The following is a 21,790-nucleotide window of genomic DNA, read 5'->3' as shown; positions in this document are numbered from 1 at the left end:
TGTATCAAAATCATTTAGGCCCTTCGAATCTCATGTTTTCTCATTTTTCACCAACAGTATACAATTTTTTTTTGTGTGTGAATTTGCTAAAAAAACTTAAGCAAATCTTGGAGTTTTGAAAAGTAAAAAAGAAAAAGAAAAGTATAAATAAAAATCGCATTGAAGTGAAATTTAATTTTCTTTTTTTTTAAAAAAAAATAAAAAGCACTTAAATGCAACTCTTTTAAATTTACTTTCAAGTTTATGATAACTTTTTAAATTATAAAGTTTCTAATTTTTGAATTAAAAATCACATTTATTATACAAATAATAAAAATCAAATATTGAATAATTTATTTGAAATTTTTTGTCGAGATAGAAAATGGACAAGAGGGTCCACCTTACCGACATCACATTAGTAACTTCGTGACATCATCTGAAAATGTGAGTGAGAAGGCATCCAACTTTGCCCAGGACGCTTCGTTGTGTGTCATCGTCGCTCTCACAACTTCCCCCAGCGCCCTCGCTCATCGCCTCACACCCTTACTTTTCTCCACGACCATTACTCGCTTGATGGCCTCAGCAATCTTCTTCATCAAGAGTTTTCTATTCGGGATCTTGACATAGGTATAGAGTTTCTCTCATATTCAGAAAATTTTCTTTTCTCTCAGAGCAGATATATTACTGGACTTCTACAAACGAGCTAAAATAGATAGTGCACGTCCTATTTTCATACTAATCATTAAAGATGATTTCACTGCACCTTCATCCCCCTCTTCAATGGTTGGCCCCATATCTACCGAAACATTATTGGTGCCCTATAATATGTCACTATTACATAACTTAATATTGCTTTCGCTATTAATTGTGTCTGTCAATTTATGCATGTTTCTACTGAACATCATAAGGAAGGTGTTAAGAAAATTCTTCGATATCGTAAGACACTATTCTATATGATCTTCTTTTATATCGTCCGTCCTCATGAGAGTTGATTGTAACGACCCAATTTTCCTCATTAGGAGTTCTAAAAGTTCTTAAAAATATTTAGAAATACTTTAGAAAAATTCTAGAGATTTTTAGGAATTTATAGAGTATTTTTATGTAATTTTTGGAGTTCGTTTGGTATTTTTACCAAACGGAAGAAGTTTAAAAAAAAGAAAAGAAAAAGAAAATATTGCAGCCGGGTTTTGAACGCAAGACCTCGGACTTAGCCCGTGTCTTAACCGAACCCAACCAACCAGCTGGTCTGCAAAAGTTTTGTTAATTATATATGGAATAAAATGTATATAAGGTATAGTTAGGAACATTGGAAATAAATCAAAACAGAAAGTGCGCGGCTAGGAAATCGAAGCCCAAACCTATGGCTTCGAGCAAAGCCCAACGAACCAACTGGGCTAGCGGTGGTTATTTAATCAAATTAGGGTCGAATTATACTTAAGCAGTAGTTGGGAAATCAAAATTAATTAAAACGAGAAAGGGCGCTGCGGGGGAATCGAACCAGCAACGGTTTGATTTGATCAAACGCTGCTGACCAGGTGATCCAACGGGAATTTTGTAATAAGAAGGAAGCGAAATAGTCTTAAGCTGTAACAGAAGTATTAGGTTATAAAAGAGGTTAAGTTAAGGGAGGAAATTATTCTCTCGATCCCTCTCCCCTTCTCTCGAGTTCGACGGCGCGACTCCTCTCGGGCGAAGGCGCAGCCAAGGCTAGGGCTCCTCCTCTCGGGCGACGGCAGCGAAGAAGCAAGGTCACCTTGTTGAGGAGGACGCGCGGACACGAAGGGAACGCCGAGATCGCGAGCTTCTCCGAAACCCTAGAGTCCTTCTCTTCCGGCTGTGAGTTCAAGAAACCGAGGTAAGTCGCTACTCACCTGCAGTAGGATAGTTCCGAGATTTCATCTTGTGATGTTTCCTGGATTTTCGTGTGCTAGTGCATGATCTTGTTTTGTGCCAAGAATATGCAGAATTTAGGTTGTGATCTCCTTTGCTCCGAGATTTACTGCTTTGTGATTTGCTTGATGATATATTTATAGCTAACCCAAAATGGTTGTGTTGAAAATAACTTTATCATGCTATGATTTGGATTTTGACAAGCTCTATTGCATAATCCTGTGCAGCCATAACTAGATGCAGTGTAGGCACTCCCTTCACTAGATAAGTTTTCTGAAGAAACTTTGTTAAGACAATGGTATTTGAAACATTGTTAAGCTTCAGCTTCAATCTGCAGATTTAGATCTCAGTTGAACAGCCCTTAGGTTTTCCTTATTACCCTACTACTTGTTCAGATTTAGATTTAAGTTTCATTCTGTGGATTTAGTTTCCGGTTTGAGCTTACGGTTTAGTAAACTGGTTTAGATCATGTTGTAACAGGTTTAAAGATCTCTACTGCTCTATAAAAGTATAAGTTTTACAAGGGTATCAAGCTTTAACAGATTTCTTTGTGTTGAATAGCTATGTTGTAGCATTTTGTTTCTCTGAATGCAGCCATAGTAGTAGTTCATATAGGTTTAGTTATTATGCAGTTCAGCATTTTTTTTAGTTCAGTTTTGGTGCTATTTCTTATACATGATCAGCCCTGTTAGTAGCATTGCAGTTTTAGTTACTTCGCTACTTTAACAAGCATGAACAGCCACTCCCTAAGTGTATGCAGTTTCTTTTAAGAATGCAGATTTTTCTTCTTTGATTTATTTCTGCTATAGCATGCCTAAAGATTTCAGATTTTGTATTCCTTGATTTTAAATCCGTTGTAGTATGTTTGGAGAAGTTAGATATGCTTTCTTTTGATTTGTCTCTGATATACATGCTTATAGAAGTCAGATTTTCTTTCCTTTGATTTAATTCTGTTGTAGCATGCCTATATTCTTTTTAAGAGTTTAAGAAAAGTATAAGAAAGATAAAGAAAAGTATAAGAAAGATAAAGAAAAGTATAAGAAAGATAAAGAAAAGAAAGAAAAGGCCGAGGCCTTAAGTAGATCCCAAAGTCGAGACTTTAGGGATTTTTGGCACACAAGGTGTCTATTAAAATGCCAAGGCATTTAAAGAAGAAGTAAATAAGCTAAAAAGTATTTTACTTTTAAGAAGAGGCTAGTACCCGACATCCAAGAGCTTGTCGTTAAACAAATCCAGGTGTCCAATTCCGAGGTCTTGGCCCTGGTAGACCGAGGTATGCTCTTTTAGGATTGGTGGCTCGCTACCCCAACCTATTAGGGAACGCGCATAAGATGGTACTACGCCTGGGCCCAAGAAGAAGTTGATTATTATTTTGAAGTATTATAAGTATAAGTTTTTGAACAAGTAAAGCAAGTTTTACATAAGTATAAAGTATTAAAGAATAAGTCTTTAAACAAGTTGAATAAGATTCAGAAGGTGTTTAGAATTCAGTAAGTTTAGTTCTTTATTCTACCATGTTTTTCTAGTGGATGAGTAGTTTCATGTTTACCTATTAGATGAGTAGCATGATTAGCGAGTAGAATTACATGAGTAGATTTCTTAGCTTTTCTTTGCTATTAGTTTGACATGAGCAGTTATGTTATGCTTTATTTCCTTTTTAGAGCATATAGTTTCTAGTTCTTTTCGTATACATGCACATTCGTGATTTTGTGAGTTAGATAGCGCTTACTAAGCAAATTTTGCTTATAGACTACACTTCCTCTTACTGCAGATAAAGGAAAGGAAAAGATATAGAAAGGAAGGCGACAAGGTGGCGCGGATGGTGTGTGATGCCAGGACTATGGAAGCCTTGGGACTTAGTTTAAGAATTTATTAAGAATGTATTAGATGAGTTATTTAGCCTTCCGCTGTTAGTTAACTGTATGTTTTTATTTTGTTTCCGCTATTTATTACTTGCATGCTTTGATTTCATTAAACTGCGTGGTGATGTTATTCCTTTTGGTTGTGAAATATATGTTCCAGCCGCCTGTGGCTGAGTATAGTTTGTTTGTATTATTGATTTGGTCACCGGTACAGGGGAGACTCTGCCGAAATTTTTCGGTAGGGATTCCTCGTAGTTAAGTAGCATACCGGTTAAGTAGAGTTAGTAGTCAAGTAACGGTCATCCTTAGAGTGTAGTAGTAGTAAGAAGGGTGGTCGTTACATTGATTGCCTATAGTGATGCAGATTAGGTTGGATCTCCAGAAAATAGACATTATAATAGTAGATATGACATATTTCTTAGGCGAAATCTTGTTTCTCGACTTTCAAAGAAGTAACCTGCAGTTCTTCTCTCGAGTACTGAAGTTGAATATAAAGTTATAGTTAACACAATGCCAGAAATTATTTGGCTATAATCTCTTCTTTCAGAATTAATACACTTTTCCCCAACTGCTACGTCCAAAATCTAGTGTGATAATATTGGAGTAACTTATCTTGCGACAAATCCTATTTTTCATGCTCGTACCAAGCATATAGAGATTGATTTTCATTTTGTTCGTGAACATGTGACGACTCGATAACTTTCAGTGTCTTATAACTCTACTGAAGATCAAATTGCCGATATATTTACCAAGTCATTATTTAGACAACGGTTTACTAAATTAACACTTAAACTCAATGTTCAGACATTCCTGTTAAGTTTATTGGGGGGTAATGGCAAGTGAGATTTATTATATGTAACATTATAATCAAGATCGACATTACAATCAAGATCGACATGAATCAAATAGAAAAATAATACTTTCAGATCTATTATATTCATTACTATACTTACAATTGTATGTCATATTTAATCTTTCATTATTGTTTAGACAATTTGTATAAATAAGTCTATTGGTTTTAGTAAATAATAGATTAAAAAATTATTCTCTATTTTATTTCTTTCCTTTATCTATTAGTTTCAACAGAGAGAACATATTCTAGAGATTTCTAGAGGGGAGAAAAATCCTAATCTCATATAGGTATTTATCCCATTAAAGATTGACTGCTCCTCCTATCTAACTGATGTTCTAGCCAGAGTAAAAAATTAGAGCTCGAGGTGCTTGTAGCTTTCGGTTGGGAACTTGAGGTACCTTAGTTGATGTAGAGGATATTTTTGAAGGTGAAAGATTTGTTATTGGTTGCTTCTGCAATACCTACTGTACCATAGCTGCAACAAGCTTATTGAAATCCTCCTACGTCACTACTAGAAAATGTGGCTTTTGCGTCAAGCAAAATTGCGATGGCCAGTTTGTCATCGTAAAAGCTTAATATTTACGTTGATAAAATTATCCATCGCAAAAAAGTGGTAGCATAATTTTTTTGCGTCTGGAATCTTTATTTACGACTAAAAATACAGTGACGCATATAATAAGATCTTTTGCGATGGATATTTTGAGCATTTACTATGCATATCTGACCATCACATATATCACTACTATATGCGACCGAAAATAAGATTAGTTACGACGCTTAATTGACCGTTGTATTTAGTTATATATTTGCGATGAGTAAATTCTTTTTATATGACTGATATTAATGGGACGCAAATGATAAACTGTGATATAAACCCTAAGCCGCCTTCTTTTCTCCCTCTCGCCAAATTTTCCCTCGGAGCCTCCCTCTCCGTTTCTCCCTCTCGCCAAAAAACATAGCCATCGCAAGCCCTAATCTCCTGAACTCGCCCTCCCCAGTCCCCTTTCCCTCCATTGTCGCCTTCCTCAAAGCCCTTTCCTCCCGAACTCACCCTCCCCAAGCCTCTTTCCCTCCATTGTCGCCTTCCCCAAACCCCTTTCCTCCCGAACTCGCCCTCCCCAAACGCTTTTCCTATCCGGTGGAGCAATGGCTGAAATAGAAAGGATGTACTAGAGTTGTAGCTCTTGTTTCATTGATTGAAAGTGTGGCTTACGGCGGTGGTAGTTGCGGCATATGGTGAAGCAGTGGCGGCGTACGATTGTCTTGTGGCTTATGGTGTTCATGTGACTGGTGACCTACTCTCCTAATGCCTCTTTCACAATCATCCCCTCTCCCCTTGCTGCATCTATTTACTTTTTTTCTTTGCCCCCCTCACTTTCTTTCTTTCTCCCTCAGCCCTCCCTCACAGACGCCTCCCATTCCCACCGCAACTTTGCTGACTACAGTATCTAGAAAGGTCAAATTACCCTCTTTCAATTCTTATTGTTCTTTATCTATTTTTGTTTTCATTTTCTTCCATTTTTTGACACTTGATGTTTAATGGCTTGTATTGCATGATATATGTAGGAGCTTTATCCTTGTCTAGGTGGAATTTGTTGATACATTTAAATCATGGGCTGAATTAAGCTACCTTTTTTTTTTTTAGAAAATCTGGAAATCACATGGTTGTTTATAAGCAGCATTTAGTTGATTTTGGTGCATATTAATGATATTTTGGGACTGAAATTGATGGCTAAATATTGGATTCAGTAGACTGCTTGTTTATGATAACGTGAGGCTTAATTATTACTTGGATTATTGGGAGGCTGAAAACTTAGTGAAATGTTGGAGTTTTAATTGCTGCATTACATGAGCTATTTTTCCCTTGATATTTAGATTTTGGATGAATTAAATTGCACCTAAAATGTCTAGTATTTGAGCTGCAAATATTTGAGTTTGCACCATCCAACTAAGCATTTTTTCCTTTCAATTTTCTTTTTATCTTCCAGCTGATTCTTCTCCTCTATCTTCACTTCTTGTTGTGGCAGCTTTAAGAGCTTTTAATCGCGAAAATCTTGGCCGGAGGAAGAAAAGGGCTTGGGAAGGACACTCTCACCCTTTTTACAAGGTAATTTTCCCTTTCTTTCTCCTTTGTTGGCTAGTTTGGATTTGAAAAGTTCAAGCTAGATTTTGTTGATTCTTGGTAAATGTTAGTCTTGTTTGTTGCGAGCATGAATTTTTTTTAGGCTTACATGTGTAGATGTAAGTTGAATGTTAGTCTTGTTTGTTGTTGAAACTTAAGCTTAAATTGTGCTTGAAATGTTGAATTCTCTAGAGCATGATTAGGCTTTGTTTTTTTGAGCATTACACAAAAATTTTGAGGTTTGGATGCACTAAATTGTATTTGATTTGTGGAGGTGAGAGTGTGAGCTCTTCTTGCATAATGTAGTTATTCAATCCTTAAATTTATGGCTTAAAATATTAAATTTGAAAGGTGCGTTAACAAGTTGGAAATTGTTGAAATTTTATTTTTCTTGTTAATTTCTATTGGGCTTGCTGTTTTGGAGCTTAACATTATGTTTATTTTGATATATATCCATTTTATACATGTATATATGTGTTTTATCTTAGGTTGATTTGATGGATAAGAGTTGGATAGATTTATGTGATTCAAAATCAGCTGAGTATGTCTCTGGAGTTAATAGCTTCTTGGAATTTGCATTTAGGGACAAATCTTCCGATTCACAAATTGTGTGCCCTTGTAACGTGTGTGATAATCGATATTTTAAAAACAGCAGTGAGGTTTCAGAGCATTGTTTTTAATGGTTTTCTTAAAGGGTATAAGAATTGGACATACCATGGAGAACCTTATGTATGTCGGCGAAGAGGGGATACTTCACATAGTGGGAATGAAAATGTTAGGGATGATATGGTTGGAATGCTTCATGAAGCAATGGGAATTCCTAACGTCCATAGAAATATAGACAATGATTCTCAATCATCACCTGAGAATATTGAACAGAATGTTGATGATGCAACTAAAAGATTTTTTGAATTATTGAAAGATGCAGAGTCTGAACTGTATCCTGGATGTGTTAAGTTCACAAAATTATCATTTATTGTTCGTTTGTTACTTTTGAAGGTAACGAACGGGTGGACTGATACTTCCATTGACATGCTTCTTCAACTTTTGAAAGAGGTATTCCCAGAGGCAAAAATTCCCACCTCATTCTATGAAGCCCAAAAGCTGAATGATGATTTGGGTTTCACTTGTGAAACAATTGATGCTTGCCCTAATAATTGTATGTTGTTTAGAGGAAATGACAAAGGTCTTACTAGTTGTGAGATTTGTGGGGCGACTAGATATAAAGAAGGGGGGAATAAAATAGCCGCGCAGCAAATGCGATACTTTCCACTAAAACCGCGGCTAAAAAAATTATTCATGTCTTCAAAGACAGCTTCTGAAATGAAATGGCATGCGAAAGAACGGGTGGATGACGGAGTTTTTAGGCATCCTGCTGACTCCCTTGCATGGAAACAGTTTGATGTTAAATGGCCTGAATTTGCAAGTGATAGTCGCAATGTTAGACTTGGACTTGCATCAGATGGGTTCAACCCTTTCAGAACGATGAACATCGCTCATAGCACGTGGCCTGTTGTGATTGTCGTATATAACTTACCGCCATGGCTGTGCATGACTCAATCTTCCTTCATTCTATCTATCCTAGTTGATGGGCCCAAAAGTCCAGGAAACAAGATAGATGTTTACATGCAACCATTAATTGATGATTTGAAGGAACTATGGTCCACGGGTGTACCAACTTATGATGCATCCACCAATGAAATGTTTGAATTGCGTGCGACACTTTTATGGACCATTAGTGATTTTCCTGCCTATGCAATGCTATCTGGTTGGAGCACTAAGGGAGAGTTTGCTTGTCCATGTTGTGCTAATGCAACTAAGTCAACATGGTTGAAGCATGGCAGAAAATTTTCTTATGCATATCATCGACGTTTCTTGCCTATTGGCCATAGATTACGTCGAGATAAAGTGTCGTTCAATGGAAAAATAGAATTGGATTCTAAGCCTTCAACATTATCTGGAGTTGATTCTTTAAGGCAGTTAGATTCATATGACATCTTGACTGAGTACAAAAAAGAGGATTTGAAGAAAAGAAGAAGGGATGATTATGAGAGACAAAGCTCAAGGATTCCAAAGGAACACAATTGGAAAAAGAAGAGCATATTTTTTGAGTTAGAATATTGGCAGCACAATTTAGGCCGACACAATATTGATGTGATGCACACTGAGAGAAATAATTTTGATAACTTGCTTTTTACATGCATGAGTACTCCTGGCAAAACAAAGGATAATTTGAATGCTCGACGCGATCTCAAAGATATGGGAGTTAGGGGTCCATTACACCCCCAAGAATCAAGTGGTTCCACTAAGATTATTTTGCAACCTGGTTCTTTTGCAATGAGTAGAAAAGATAAAGAGATATTTTGTAAGGTCCTAAAAAATTTGAAGGTTCCTGACGGATATGCATCTAATATATCAAGGCGTGTAAATTTGAATGATCGGAGTATATGGGGTCTCAAAAGTCATGACTGTCACATATTTATGCAACAACTACTCCCAATTGCTATACGACGAGTATTGCCCAAAAATATTGTACAAGTAGTGATTGAATTATCCAATTTTTTTAGGCAATTATGTTCGAAAGTGAACACAAGAGCTCAATTGGAAGACATTCAAGAACGCATTGCACTTACGCTTTGCAATCTTGAGAGGATTTTTCCTCCATCTTTCTTCGATATAATGGAACATTTACCCATTCATTTGGCTGAAGAGGCTTTAATATGTGGAGCTGTGCATTTTAGGTGGATGTATCCAATTGAAAGGTATTTTTATTTAGCCGTCAAATAATCTTATATATGTTGTCACATTTCTTCTTTTTTTTAACCTATTATTTTATACTAAAAATATGTCTAACTTTCATAATTTGTAGATATCTACTCACATTGAAGAAATATGTGAGAAATAGAGCTCATCCAGAGGGTTCAATTTCTAAAGGATACTTGTTAGAAGAATGTTTAAACTTTTGCTCAAGGTATCTCAATAATGTAACAACAAGGTCAAATAGACCTCCACGGAATTTTAGTGGAGATATCGAGATGGGTCGGCTTATAGGAAAGGGCAAGCAAATATGTCTAGATGAAGTCACATGGGTTCAAGCACATCGATATGTGCTTGTTAACACGGATCAAATAGGTCCTTATCAAGAGTAAGTATACTATTACTACTACGAATACTACTACTACTATTAAACAACTACTCATAGGACTAACTATGAAATGAATTGGACAGAATGCACATGTCATTACTTGCGGGGCAATATCCACGTGCGGGAAGGAACCATATCCAACGGATTCACAATGAAACATTCCACGAGTGGTTTAAGAACCATGTAAGCTATACTAAACTTGCATGGATGTTGTCACTCTATATAGTAATGGTTACTAATTGAAAAACTAACATTTGCTATAAACTTTCAGATACGTGATTTGCAACGTAATTCCACTACACAAATCTCTGATGTGGTTAAAAAGTTGGCGTGTGGTCCTGACAAGTGGGCTCGTAGCTTCAATGTTTGCATTGTGAATGGTTTCAGATTTCGAACAAAGAGCTATGAAGAGTCTAAGGCAACTCAAAATAGTGGAGTTATGCTTAGAGCTAGCACTTTAAGCTTTGCTAGTGCAAGAGATAGAACTCCACATGAGGGACAAGTTATATATTATGGGGTTCTAACACATATCATTAAAGTTAGATATACGAATGATCTTCAGTACACTCTATTCAAGTGTGATTGGATTGATAATGAGAGAGGAAAAATGGAAGATGAATTCAAGTTCACACTGGTGAACTTTAGCCGCTTGATGTATGGTGGTAATAATATTAGGGATGAACCATTCATTTTATCTAGCCAAGCAGAACAATGTTGGTATGTGGCTGATCCGATTGATTCAAATTGGAATGTTGTAATGAGAATGTCACTTAGAGATAATTTTGACATTTACTCAAGATTCCATGATACTGATGGTTATTTTCCACAACCCCTTGATGATCGCCCAATTGCTCGTGAGCAAGATGCCACTTGGGTGAGACAAGGGGTGGAGGCTATTGCTGTTGACACAATGTTGAACTTGAATGAAACTGAAAGACAAATGAATGAAAATGAAGATGCTTGATATATATGTGCTTATCATAATTATATGAATGTAAGTCTCTTTCCTTGCAAATTTGGTTACGCATGTAATGTGTACCTATATGTATCGGATGGAATAACATGTTTCCAAAACTTACCATCTTTGTCTGTTGTTTTTTTTTCTCTGATTATTTTCCTCATTATATTTAATCACTGCATCTTCAATTGTAATTGCTTATGTTATTTCGTTCCAATATTGGACAGGGAGCATGGGAGGAAAAAGAAAGTTTCGTGGCACTACGATGGTTGACATTATTGAGAAGAGGGTTACCAGATCATCAAGGAATCTTGGACAAAGTTCGATGCCCGGGCAACAATCACTACATGAAGAAGGAAGGCAAACACAGCCTCAAACACAGCTAGAGGTTCAGCCACAGCCACCACCACCACCACAACCACAGCCGCCACCACCTCCACGACCGCAACCACAACAGGAAGCACCTCAATTACAACTGCAAGCATGTCAACTAGAGCACCAGCAGCAAGAAGGATCTACTGCTACTAATGATGCTACAATTTCAGGTTATGATCTGCCATATATTTAGTTATTTAGTTAAGGCAGCCATACATTTGTCTATCTATATTTTTCTCAACTCTTCTTCTATGATTTAATTTGTATGCTACTACTAATGGAATTAAAATTTATGTAGTACCTAGTATAGGTTCTACATCTGAAGGCTCTAGGAGAGGCCGTGGTGGTGCTCGCCCTTGTTTACGGTGGGGTACATCAAGGAAATTGGAGGTTCACCTTGGTAACAATGGCAAGATTGTTGGTTTGGACAAGATGAAATTGCAGTCCACTCTTGGTGTGTTGGCAAGAAATGGTTCCAAGCTCCCCCTCACATATCCATCATTCTCAGATATACCACCATCCTTGACTGATGATATTTGGGAGGAAGTTCAAGTTAAGATAATTTTGTTTAAATGGTTATTGATAGACTATTATAATAATCTATTATTTTAAATATTCATGAAATATTATTATTTTAGGACAATACTACTTTGCATCTGGAGGCAAAAGTAAGAGTATTAATGGATGTGGCAGTGAAGTGGAAGGACTTCAAGAGTCGTTTGAAGACAAAGTATTTTGCTCCTTTTGTGGCCACTGATAATGTACCTATGGATAGTCCAGATAGTCGTGTTTCAAATGATCAATGGAAGACCCTAGTTGCTTATTGGAAGGACCAAAACATCATGGTTCTTACTCTTTATTTATCAACATTTCGTATGACTATACTAATATTTTATGCGTCTAATGCTTTGTAACATCTTTTGGAAGGAAATTTCTGAACGAAACAAGAAAAATAGGGCTTTGTTGAGGTATCCACATCGGACTGGAAGAATATGTTTTGATGAGATCATTGAAAAGGTAAATTCTGTATAATTTGATTCCTTCAATATGATGATATTGTCAAATTTTCGGTGGCAATGAGTTGGTAACTTTTTATATTATAGATGCGGGCTACTAGCATGGACACTTCTCGCCTCGATGTTTTCCTTATGACTCGCATGCCGAAAGCGGGTAAAAGTCTTGATGCGGATACGAAGACAATGGTTGTAAGTATAAAAACTTGCTAGTTTTTAGAGTTATAAATAAAAAATGGTTCTTTTATAATCTAATTTCTTGAATGGTGTAGGACGCTATAAGAGATGCCATTTCTCGAGTTCCTGAGTCAGACGTCACAACCACATTCAAGGAGAAGCTGTTGGGTAGCCTTGTTGGTGGAGAGGGGCGGCCTCGTATGCGCTGTTTGGGTACAATTTCAGCACCAAATGCAGCTCCCGGTTCATCTCATTTAGCTCCGAGTTCATCTAATGCAACTCCTATTTCTTTGGAGTCAATCCCAGAAGGATTGATGCAAATGATAATTGATAAAGTAGGGGAGTACGTGCTTGAAAAGGCACGGGCTGAAGCACGAGATGAAGTTGCTGTTGCCTTAGAGAATTTCTTTCAAACCATTGTTGCTGGAGCAAATAATGATCCGAATAGATCATCTGTGAGAGCAGAAGGAAATGCAAGTACACAGGTATTAGATTTTAGGTGACTTAAACAATTTTAAGTTCTTTCTTATAATTACTTTGTTATTAAACTACCTTTTATAAATAGGTTGCTGATGCATCGAGCGTCCATAAGCCAAACGACTCTTCACGTTGACTTGGGATTTATTTGAGATGATCTTCTATGGTATTAGCTAGGTTAGTGAATTTGGACTACTTATTAGCCAATAGTGTATATGAGCCGGATATGCCATGTATTGTTGGGTTTTGGATTTTAATTATAATTTGTATTTGGTGAAAGTTCTGAATGGCTAAAATATATTTATCTAATAATTATGTATATATAGGTTGTTGAATTACAAAAAAAAAAAATACGGCGGGAGGAGGATTAATTGCAAAATGAATCTAAAATTTTGGTTAATTGTGTATAGGTTGTGTATATATTTATCTAATAATTGTGTATAGGTTGTGTATATATTTATCTAATAATTGTGTAAAAAAATAAAATAAATCTAAAATTCTGGTTAATTGTAAAATGAATTTTTACTGCGGGAGGAAGATTATATTTGTCTGTCACAGATATTATTAGATTTGCGATGACCTCACGTCTTTGATATGTTAGTTGCAAATAACCTTTATTTGCGTCACAATTGCGACGACCTGACAATATCGTCACAAATTTGAATTGTTTGCGATGACAACATCCACATCGCAAGAACCCCTTATTCTCGATGCGAATACATTTGTGACGGCATGGTAACCGTCGTGGAGTATTTGCTACCCTCACGTATGCGTCAACCTCTTTTCTGTCGTAAGACCGTCGCTAATGATGATTTACGTCGAAAATGCTACTTTTTACGACCAAAGGACGCCGACGCGAAAGACCACTTTTTTAGTAGTGCGTCATGGTGATGGTAGTAGATTTTCTAATGTAATTCATCAAAATGTCTCAGTTCAATATCTCAATTCAGTGTTCCCACAAACGGTGTTAATTTGTTCATGCTTGAGACGGTCAATGAATGAGTCACCAGACAATTGTCTTCTATGTTGACAAAGTTGCCAAACACCATAAGAGAGTCAGGCCACCAAGAACACCTGCGAAGTTTGAGAGAGAGATAGAATTGAGGCCAAGGGTGCTCTAGCTCAACCACTCTGATGCTCAAGTTAATTTCCGACAAGGGAGATGGAGAAGAAAAACAATAAATGAGAAGATGCGGGTGGCTTGTAAGTGTGTTTGTGCATATACTTTTGCCCATAGGAGTGAACTTCTTTTATATTACTACTGTAGAAGAAATGCTACCTCTCTCCTCATTGATGGAATGTCATATTCCAATAGGAAAAATTATTGGTGCAATATCCCTGGGTCAGTGTTGACCAAGTTAACTAAGCTTGAGCTGCAACAAGCTTGAGTCTTGATGTTTGAGTTTCGATGTTTGACAATATATGGAGATTGCAAGTGCAATCGTCCGATTGGGGAGATTGTTTGTGCAATTCCCCTCTGGTCAAGGTTTGATCAGTTTGATATGAAGAAGAGTCAAGTAGGTCAAGGTTGACTGGATACTTAATTGGAAAAGTCCTGGTGGGTGAAGGCAGGCAGGTGAAAGTCCTGGTGAGTAAGGTTGGGCAGTGGAAAAGTCCCAGTGAGTAAAGTCGAGAAGTGGGAAAGTCCTGGTGAGTGAAGTCAGGCAGATGGAAAGACCTGGTGAGTGAAGCCAGTCACGTGCAAATTCAGATGGATCAAGGTTGACTAGACACTTGGTGTTAGGAAGTATAAGTAGATCAAAGGAGTGACCGGATACTTGCCACAAGGAAATCCAGATGGATCAAGGGTGACCGGACATCTGGTGGAAGGAAGTCCAAGTGGGTCATAGAGGATCGAACACTTTGCACGAGACGATAAGTCCAAGTGAGTCAAGGTTGACCGGTCACTTGACACGAGGAGAAAAGTCCAAGTGGGTCAAAGGATTGACAGGACACTTGGTGAAGAAGTCCGAGTAGGTCAAGGTTGACCGGATGCTAGGCATGAGGAGTTCTAACATATTACAGTTGATCGGATAATGGATTTGGGAACCCTTGAGATTGAGTTAAGCAAGTCAAGGGTGATCAATTAATCAACCGATCGATTGAATCAAAGTCCAATGGATCAGCTGATCGATTGGGAGAGTGCTGCAATAAACAACAGGCCAATAGATCGATCGATCAATTGAGAGGCTGAATCGCGAGCATAGAAGCATCCCCAATCGATTGGGTACTGCCAATCGATCGGTCGATTAATTGGGGCTGGAAATCTCACGCTACGCGAGAAAGGCTGGATCGATTGGGAGATCGATTCAGGCCTTTTCCAATGAGAGCACAAAGGTGCTCTAAATCGATCAGTCGATCGATTCACGTCTCCCCAATCGATTAGGATATGACTGTTGCACAGGTAGCGAGCTTTGGACGGCTAGGATGGTGCGTATCATACGTGACAATCAATTGGGAGCAAGTCCAATCGATTGGGAGCCCTAAAGGCGTAGTGTATAAAGCTGTGGCGAGCTTTCTTCTAGTTTTTCGCTCGAGCCTTCTTCCAGTGCACACGATTTTCTCTGACACTTTTCGCCAGTTCTTGGAAGCTATTGGGGATAAGTGTTGCTGCACTTCTAAGGTTCAAGAGGTGTTTTTCAACAATAAAGTCAAGTAAGAAGAGGTTTTTCTTTTGTATACTTGTATTTCCTTCTTGCTTGTTTTGTATCTTGTTGTGTGAGTGTTATACGAGATTTCTCCACCTCCGGTAGTTACCAAGAAGGAGTATTTTTCATAGTGAAGAGCATGTCATGTGTGGACCTTGGATTAGTCACCTCTTCTTGAGGTGGATTCCAAGTAAATCCTTGTGTTAGCATGATAATGTTGGGGTTGCAAGGTTGCAAACATAGTCCCATATTGGAAACACATGGGAAAGATCATGGGTTTATAAGAGAAAAGATATCTCCATTGGCATGAGGCCTTTTGGGTAGAGCCCAAGAGTAAAACCATGAGGGCTTAGGCCCAAAGTGGACAATATCATGCAATTGTGGAGATATCTAAATTCTTTTCGATCCTACAAGTGGTATCAGAGTCCGGACTGCCAGAAGGTTTAACCGCCGACTGTGCACAAGAGCTATGGTCTGATTGAGCCATGTGGGTACAATATTGACCTCGAACAAAGAAAGTGGGGGCTTCTATGTTCTGATCAAGAGGACCAGACACCAGGCAGGAAGTCCTAGTTGCGACTAGGCAAGGAAGTCCTAGTAGGTCGGGTGAACCGAGGGGCAGGAAGACCTGGTGGGTCGAGGATCGGACGTGGGAAGCCTATGGTCCTTTGTTTGAGGGGGGGATTGTTGGGGTTGCAAGGTTGCAAACATAGTCCCATATTGGAAACACATGGGAAAGATCATGGGTTTATAAGAGAAAAGATATCTCCATTGGCATGAGGCCTTTTGGGGAGAGCCCAAGAGCAAAGCCATGAGGGTCTAGGCCCAAAGTGGACAATATCATGCTATTGTGGAGATATCTAAATTCTTTTCGATCCTACAGATAAGTGTTACTTCGAGGTCTATCTGCTGCATATCAACCACACCGAAGCAAGCAAACGAAGCGCGACGAGCTATTGACCCCTCCCCTCCCCCTATAGCTACAAATTAAGACCCTAACAAAAATATCATGTCGTCGTACCCAGGGGTCATGTCACACTTGTTTTGCATTGTCAAGGATTGTTCTTAGATCAAGTTACCCCACACTATGGTGGCCATGATGTTCCACGTGTTATGTCAGTCCACATGTCATCTCACGTGTTATTGACCCAGTCTGTAGAGCTGTAAATGAGCCGAACCGAGCTTGATTCAGCCTAGGCTCAAGCTCAACTCGACTTGATTTATATTGGCTTCACTCGAACTCGAGCTTGCTCGAACCTGTAGAGTTGAGCTTGAGCATGAATTTTTTATTATTATTATTTAAATAAATAAATTAATATGTTATATATTATAAAAATATATATCATTATTAACTCGTTTAGCTCGACGAGCCACCATGCTAGTAATATTTAGGCATGAGCTCCGCTCGAGCACGATCAACTTCAAGCTCAAGTCGAGTTTTGACCGAGTGCTTGACTAATTTGTACCCCTACCAGGCAGGGTGATTGGGCTAGAGGGTTGAGCCAGAGGTGTTGGAGGGGTCAGAACAAACAAGCAAGAGTGTCGGGAATGTGAAGCCAAGAGAGTAGAAGGTGTTGACTTGGAAGGGCTGAGACAAATGGGCTAGAGGCTTCAGGTGAACTGGAATGAATGAGCAGGAGCGTTGGGTCAGTGAAATCTAGAGGGCAAGAGGTGTCGTCTCAATAGGGTCAAGCCAATTGGGCTCGAGGTGTCGGGTGAGCAGGAATGAATGAGCAAGAGCGTCGAGTCGACGAAGGCTTTTTGTCTTGGGTCAACCGAGCCGAAGGGGATGATGAAGTTTCTTGTTTCGGAGCCACCATGGTCCGAGTAAAAGTGGTTACCATTGATCGAATTTGATTCCCTTCTCATATGGTTATTGACCTTTCTAGTGCATGTTTAGCTTCTGATACTCCCTGATCAGATTCAGACAACATAATAGCGAAAATCACTTACATACGCTTATCGCCATTGGCGACATTGTTGCCCTCGAGTGCCGACTAACGAACTCAATGGACCGACATCAAACAGATTCTTGCCATAGTAATGGTCTAATGGGGTTCGTGTGTGACCATGTCAAGGAACTCACCCTCGAGAGCGTTACACATATTGAGGATCATGTCGACGGTGTGAACGGTCTTGGAAGTGTTCCAGTTCCTTCGGATGATGGCCTTGAACTTGTCAGTGATGTTGCTCTCCTCAGTCGGGATGTGGAAGTCGTGCTCACAGCTGAGCTTGAGGGCAGCTGAGGGCAGTTGTAAAGGATCTGAAACATGGGAGGACTCGATGTTGGGGAGGGCGGCGACCTCCTTGGCAGCGAAGGGGTGAGGATGTCATGGATGACAACAACGTGGTGGGAGGAAGCTGAGAGGGAGCGGAGGAGGGCGTCGATGGGGGTATGGAGGTTCTCCGAGGCATTGAACTATTCATGTTGGACAAGGGCGTAGCCAAAGTTCAAAATTGTTGGGAATATAATCAAAGTCCTGCATTGAAATTCATGGAAAAGATCATGAATTTATAAGATGAAGATATCTTCATTGTATAAGATTTTTGGGGATCTATCTGAAAGGCTTTTACCAATGGAGATATCTTCACCTTAAAAACCCATGATATTTTCCATGTTTTTTCAATGTGGGCCTTTGATTGTATTCATAACAATCCTCTCCTCAAACAAAGAACCACCATTATTCTCATAGTTCGGGCCTCCCCTCAAGCATCAGATCAAGGTCTCTCCTCGAGTATCAGGTCACTCTTGACCTGCTTAGGATCTCCTCTCAAGGATCGGATTACTTTTGATCTGCACTCAAGCATTAGGTCACTGACCTGCTCAGGACTTCCCCTACTTCGTTTAAGGTTCCACCCACATGGTTCGATCTGGATCATAGCTTTAGCTCGTGCTTCTTCCAACGGTTAGTCCGGTGAAAAGCGACCTCGCTTTGATACCACTTCTTGGGTCACTTTGGGAGCTAGAGGAGGGGTGGTAAATAGCTCATCTCCCTCAGTTGCTAGTTTCATAGATGTTGCAGCAGAAAACTCAAAACAAGCTCTTCCAATGCTAACAAGATAGATTTATTTGATATCCACCTTAAACTAGGTGACTAATCCAAGGATTATTTGACCCTCTCTCACACATCCACTATCAAAACACTCCTACTCAGAAACACTTCGAAGGCGGAGAAGCCGCGTACAAGCTCTCAATACAATAAGAAGATAAGAGAAGAAAATATAATAGAAATACACAAATAAAACCCTAGCTAGCTTCTTCTAATTATTTGGGAACGCCTCTTTGTAGGTCCCCGGTCGGAAAGTGAAGGGGAGGGGGGAGGGGGAATTGTCTGAAATTGCAAATAAACTCTTTCTCGATCTTTGGACTAAGTTAGGCAAACACTTATTTATAAACTGAAAGTAAATGCATAAAATAAAGACAAAAGAAAGAAATATTTACTTGGTTTGCAATTAGAGGACTGCTAATCCAAGGTAAATGTGGCTCACTAAAATCTTCTTCTTCCAATGGTGGAGTAGTCTCTTATAACGTTGAAAGCGTAGAAAAATAAATAACAGAACTAGAAGTTAAAGCACAGAATTCATTTACAAGCGTTGTTGTAAACTACTAAGACCAGTGCTCTATTTATAACCTGTTGGTCGAATTTGACCATTTATTGACGTGATAGCTCCGAGCACTTGGAAGGGGTCTAAACGCTTGGGTATGGATAAAATTTTATCCATGTCACAAATGGCTCGATAAAGATAAAATTTATCTGGTTCGGGAGCTTGGACGCCTGCGCTCAAGCAGGATCCTACGGAGGCGCCTTGAGCTGCCCAGGGCGGTTCGGGTGCCTGGACTTGGTCCAATCGCCTGGACAGTCAACGACCTATTGACTGTCCATTTCTCCTCCATTCCGATTTCGTTCGCTTAGATGATTTCGACAATCCGAAATAGGGCTCACCTAAATCCATTTTTTGACATTCTCCTCGAGCAAGTTTCTTCTCCAGCTTCTCATCCCTCAGAAATGTGCATGTTTCCTTCTCATCCGCCAACGTACTCTTCCGCAGTACTTCGTCTCTCAGATGCACCGAGCCTGTCAACTCTCTCTCGTGTCATCCTTTTCGCTAGCTGCATCTTTCGCTCAACTTCCTGTGCTCCTAAATTCCTGCACACTTAAACACAAGACATCAAACTAACATAGGACCTAACTTTACTTGGTTAATCACACCAAAATCACAACGGGGTACTTACACTCTTGGCCTTGGAAGTACAGCAGCACTTGTCTCTAAGAAGCTTCAAAAGCTGACAGTGAAAATGAGCTCGGTGAAGATAGTGGAAGGAGAGATATGATGAATAGTGCACTCCAAATCCTACTTAATCGGGCAGATAACGGCTAGTTTTTCTACCTTAAGTGACTTCTTTAATCACTTAAAGGTTCTTAATCGATTAGCTGAATCAATTAAGAACCTTTTTGTTTGATCGCGAGAAATCTCATAAGTGATCAAGTCTCCCTGCTTAATCGCTTACCAAACATTTCGTTTTCTCACATAATAGAGCTTGATCGATTAAGCCTTGCTAAATTGTTTAAGGTAAGCGATTTAACTCCCTTCCGTTTCTCGTGATACCGAGTTTTAAGCGATTAAGACTAGGGGTGTAATCGAGCCGAGCCGAGCCGAACTCTTGGATGTTTATAATCGAGCTGAGCTCGAGCTTTATTTAACGAATATATTCATGGCTCACGAGCTTATTCGAGCTTTTATCGAGCCTAAACGAGCTTAATAAATATAAATTAGAAATTTAAATATTCATTAAAAACTAAATTATATATTTTTAAAAAATTATAATATTTTTGTTAAAATTTATAATTTTATTCTAATAAATAAATTTAATATATTTGTCTATGGTTTTCATACGTAGAGTGTAAAATCTATAAATTCAATATCAAAATTATTATTTTTTATTTAAAAATTGATTTATGAGCTTAACGAACATGTTCACGAGCTAACGAGTCGAATATTGTGAAGCTTGAGCTTGGTTTGTTTATCTTAACGGATCTCATTAAACGAGCTCAAATGAACTTTTATCGAATCGAGCTTCGAATAGCTCACGAGCGGCTTGGCTCATTTACACCCCTAATTAAGACAATAACTTAATCGCTTAACACACAGTGTAATCGATTACCAAGTCCTAACTTCCAAACCTAAGTCTAGGGTCCTCTTCACCCAACATTCGATCAATCATTTGATCCACTTAAACTTTTTTCCTTGTACAAAGTGTTCGTTCAATCCTTTGATCCACTTGGACTTTTTTCCTCGAGCCAAGTGTCTGGTTAACTTTGACCACTTAGATTTATCATCTCGTGCCAAGTGTCTGGTTAGCTTTGACTGACTTGGACTTACCATCTTATGCCAAGTGTATGATCAGTTTTGACCCACTTGGACTTCCAATTATCAAGTATTTGGTTAACCTTTGACCCACCTAGATTTTAATTGCCTGTCTTCATGTATCAAAATTTCCTCACTACCTAACTTCACTCACTAGAACTTTTTACTTAGCTTCACTTATCAGGACTTCCTCATTGCCTAGTATCACTTACTAGGACTTTCACACCAAGTGTCCGGTCAACATTGATCCACTTAGATTTTCTTCTTCTGTCAATCTTCCCGTTGGTCTTGTCCTTGCCTAACCTCTAGTCAGGACTTCCCAGTCAAGTATCCGGTCAACCTTGACCTACTTGACTCTTCTTCACATCGAACTGGACTTTTCTCCTTAAATAGACAATTGCACCTGTAATGTTCATATATTGTCAAACATAAAAACTTAAACATTAAGACTCAAGATTAAGTCAACTAAAGCTTAGTCAAACTGGTTTATCTTGACCTAGGAAAATTACACCAACAATCTCCCTCCTTTTTGATATTTGACAATATATTTAAGTTAGGCTAATTTCATAGCTTCAACTTTTTTTTCATACCAAAGTATGAATGAAGGTTTTCTTCATTTTCCCCCTTACCACAAAGGTTTCACAATCTCCCCTGTGAACATGGAGAATTTCCTAACTTAAACCCTAAAAAATAACCTAGGGCTAATCGCCGAGGCACCGACTATAAGTAATACAATAAATTAATTAATTTAAAAATTATATAGATAAAATAATAAAGTATGTAAATCTTGTTGTTAATATATATATATAATAAAATTATTTAATATTTAATACATGGAGTAAAAATACTATTAAAATTGTGTTATTTTTAAAATCAAAGTCATTAATTATCATGATCAATTTTTTCAATTAATTTTTGTTCAAC

At 38.4% G+C, this 21,790-nt stretch overlaps 2 protein-coding genes across 3 annotated transcripts; both read left to right on the top strand.

Moving 5' to 3' along the window:
• Nucleotides 1-6,272: 6,272 nt before the first annotated feature.
• LOC122024954 lies at nt 6,273-13,122 on the top strand. 2 transcript variants are annotated; one of them, XM_042583698.1, is made up of 8 exons: nt 6,273-6,691; nt 11,037-11,354; nt 11,483-11,736; nt 11,823-12,029; nt 12,112-12,201; nt 12,288-12,386; nt 12,470-12,859; nt 12,940-13,122. In XM_042583698.1, the coding sequence occupies exons 2-8, from the start codon at nt 11,042-11,044 to the stop codon at nt 12,985-12,987; spliced, it is 1,401 nt and encodes a 466-aa protein (XP_042439632.1). In that variant the 5' UTR covers nt 6,273-6,691; nt 11,037-11,041; the 3' UTR covers nt 12,988-13,122. The 2 variants fall into 2 exon arrangements, with proteins under 2 accessions (XP_042439632.1, XP_042439631.1); XM_042583697.1 differs by having other exon boundaries at nt 6,274-6,691; nt 12,288-12,389; nt 12,940-13,121.
• On the top strand, nt 7,493-10,815 carry LOC122025138. The gene is made up of 3 exons (XM_042583903.1): nt 7,493-9,468; nt 9,935-10,034; nt 10,123-10,815. Exons 1-3 carry the CDS (start codon nt 7,493-7,495, stop codon nt 10,813-10,815), a joined length of 2,769 nt encoding a protein of 922 aa, XP_042439837.1.
• Nucleotides 13,123-21,790: the final 8,668 nt, after the last annotated feature.

Source organism: Zingiber officinale, chromosome 9B (assembly GCF_018446385.1).
Source record: "Zingiber officinale cultivar Zhangliang chromosome 9B, Zo_v1.1, whole genome shotgun sequence".
In the NCBI taxonomy this organism is placed as follows: domain Eukaryota; kingdom Viridiplantae; phylum Streptophyta; class Magnoliopsida; order Zingiberales; family Zingiberaceae; genus Zingiber; species Zingiber officinale.
Note: the sequence above shows the minus strand (reverse complement) of the source record. Positions and strands in the feature narration are given on the sequence as shown.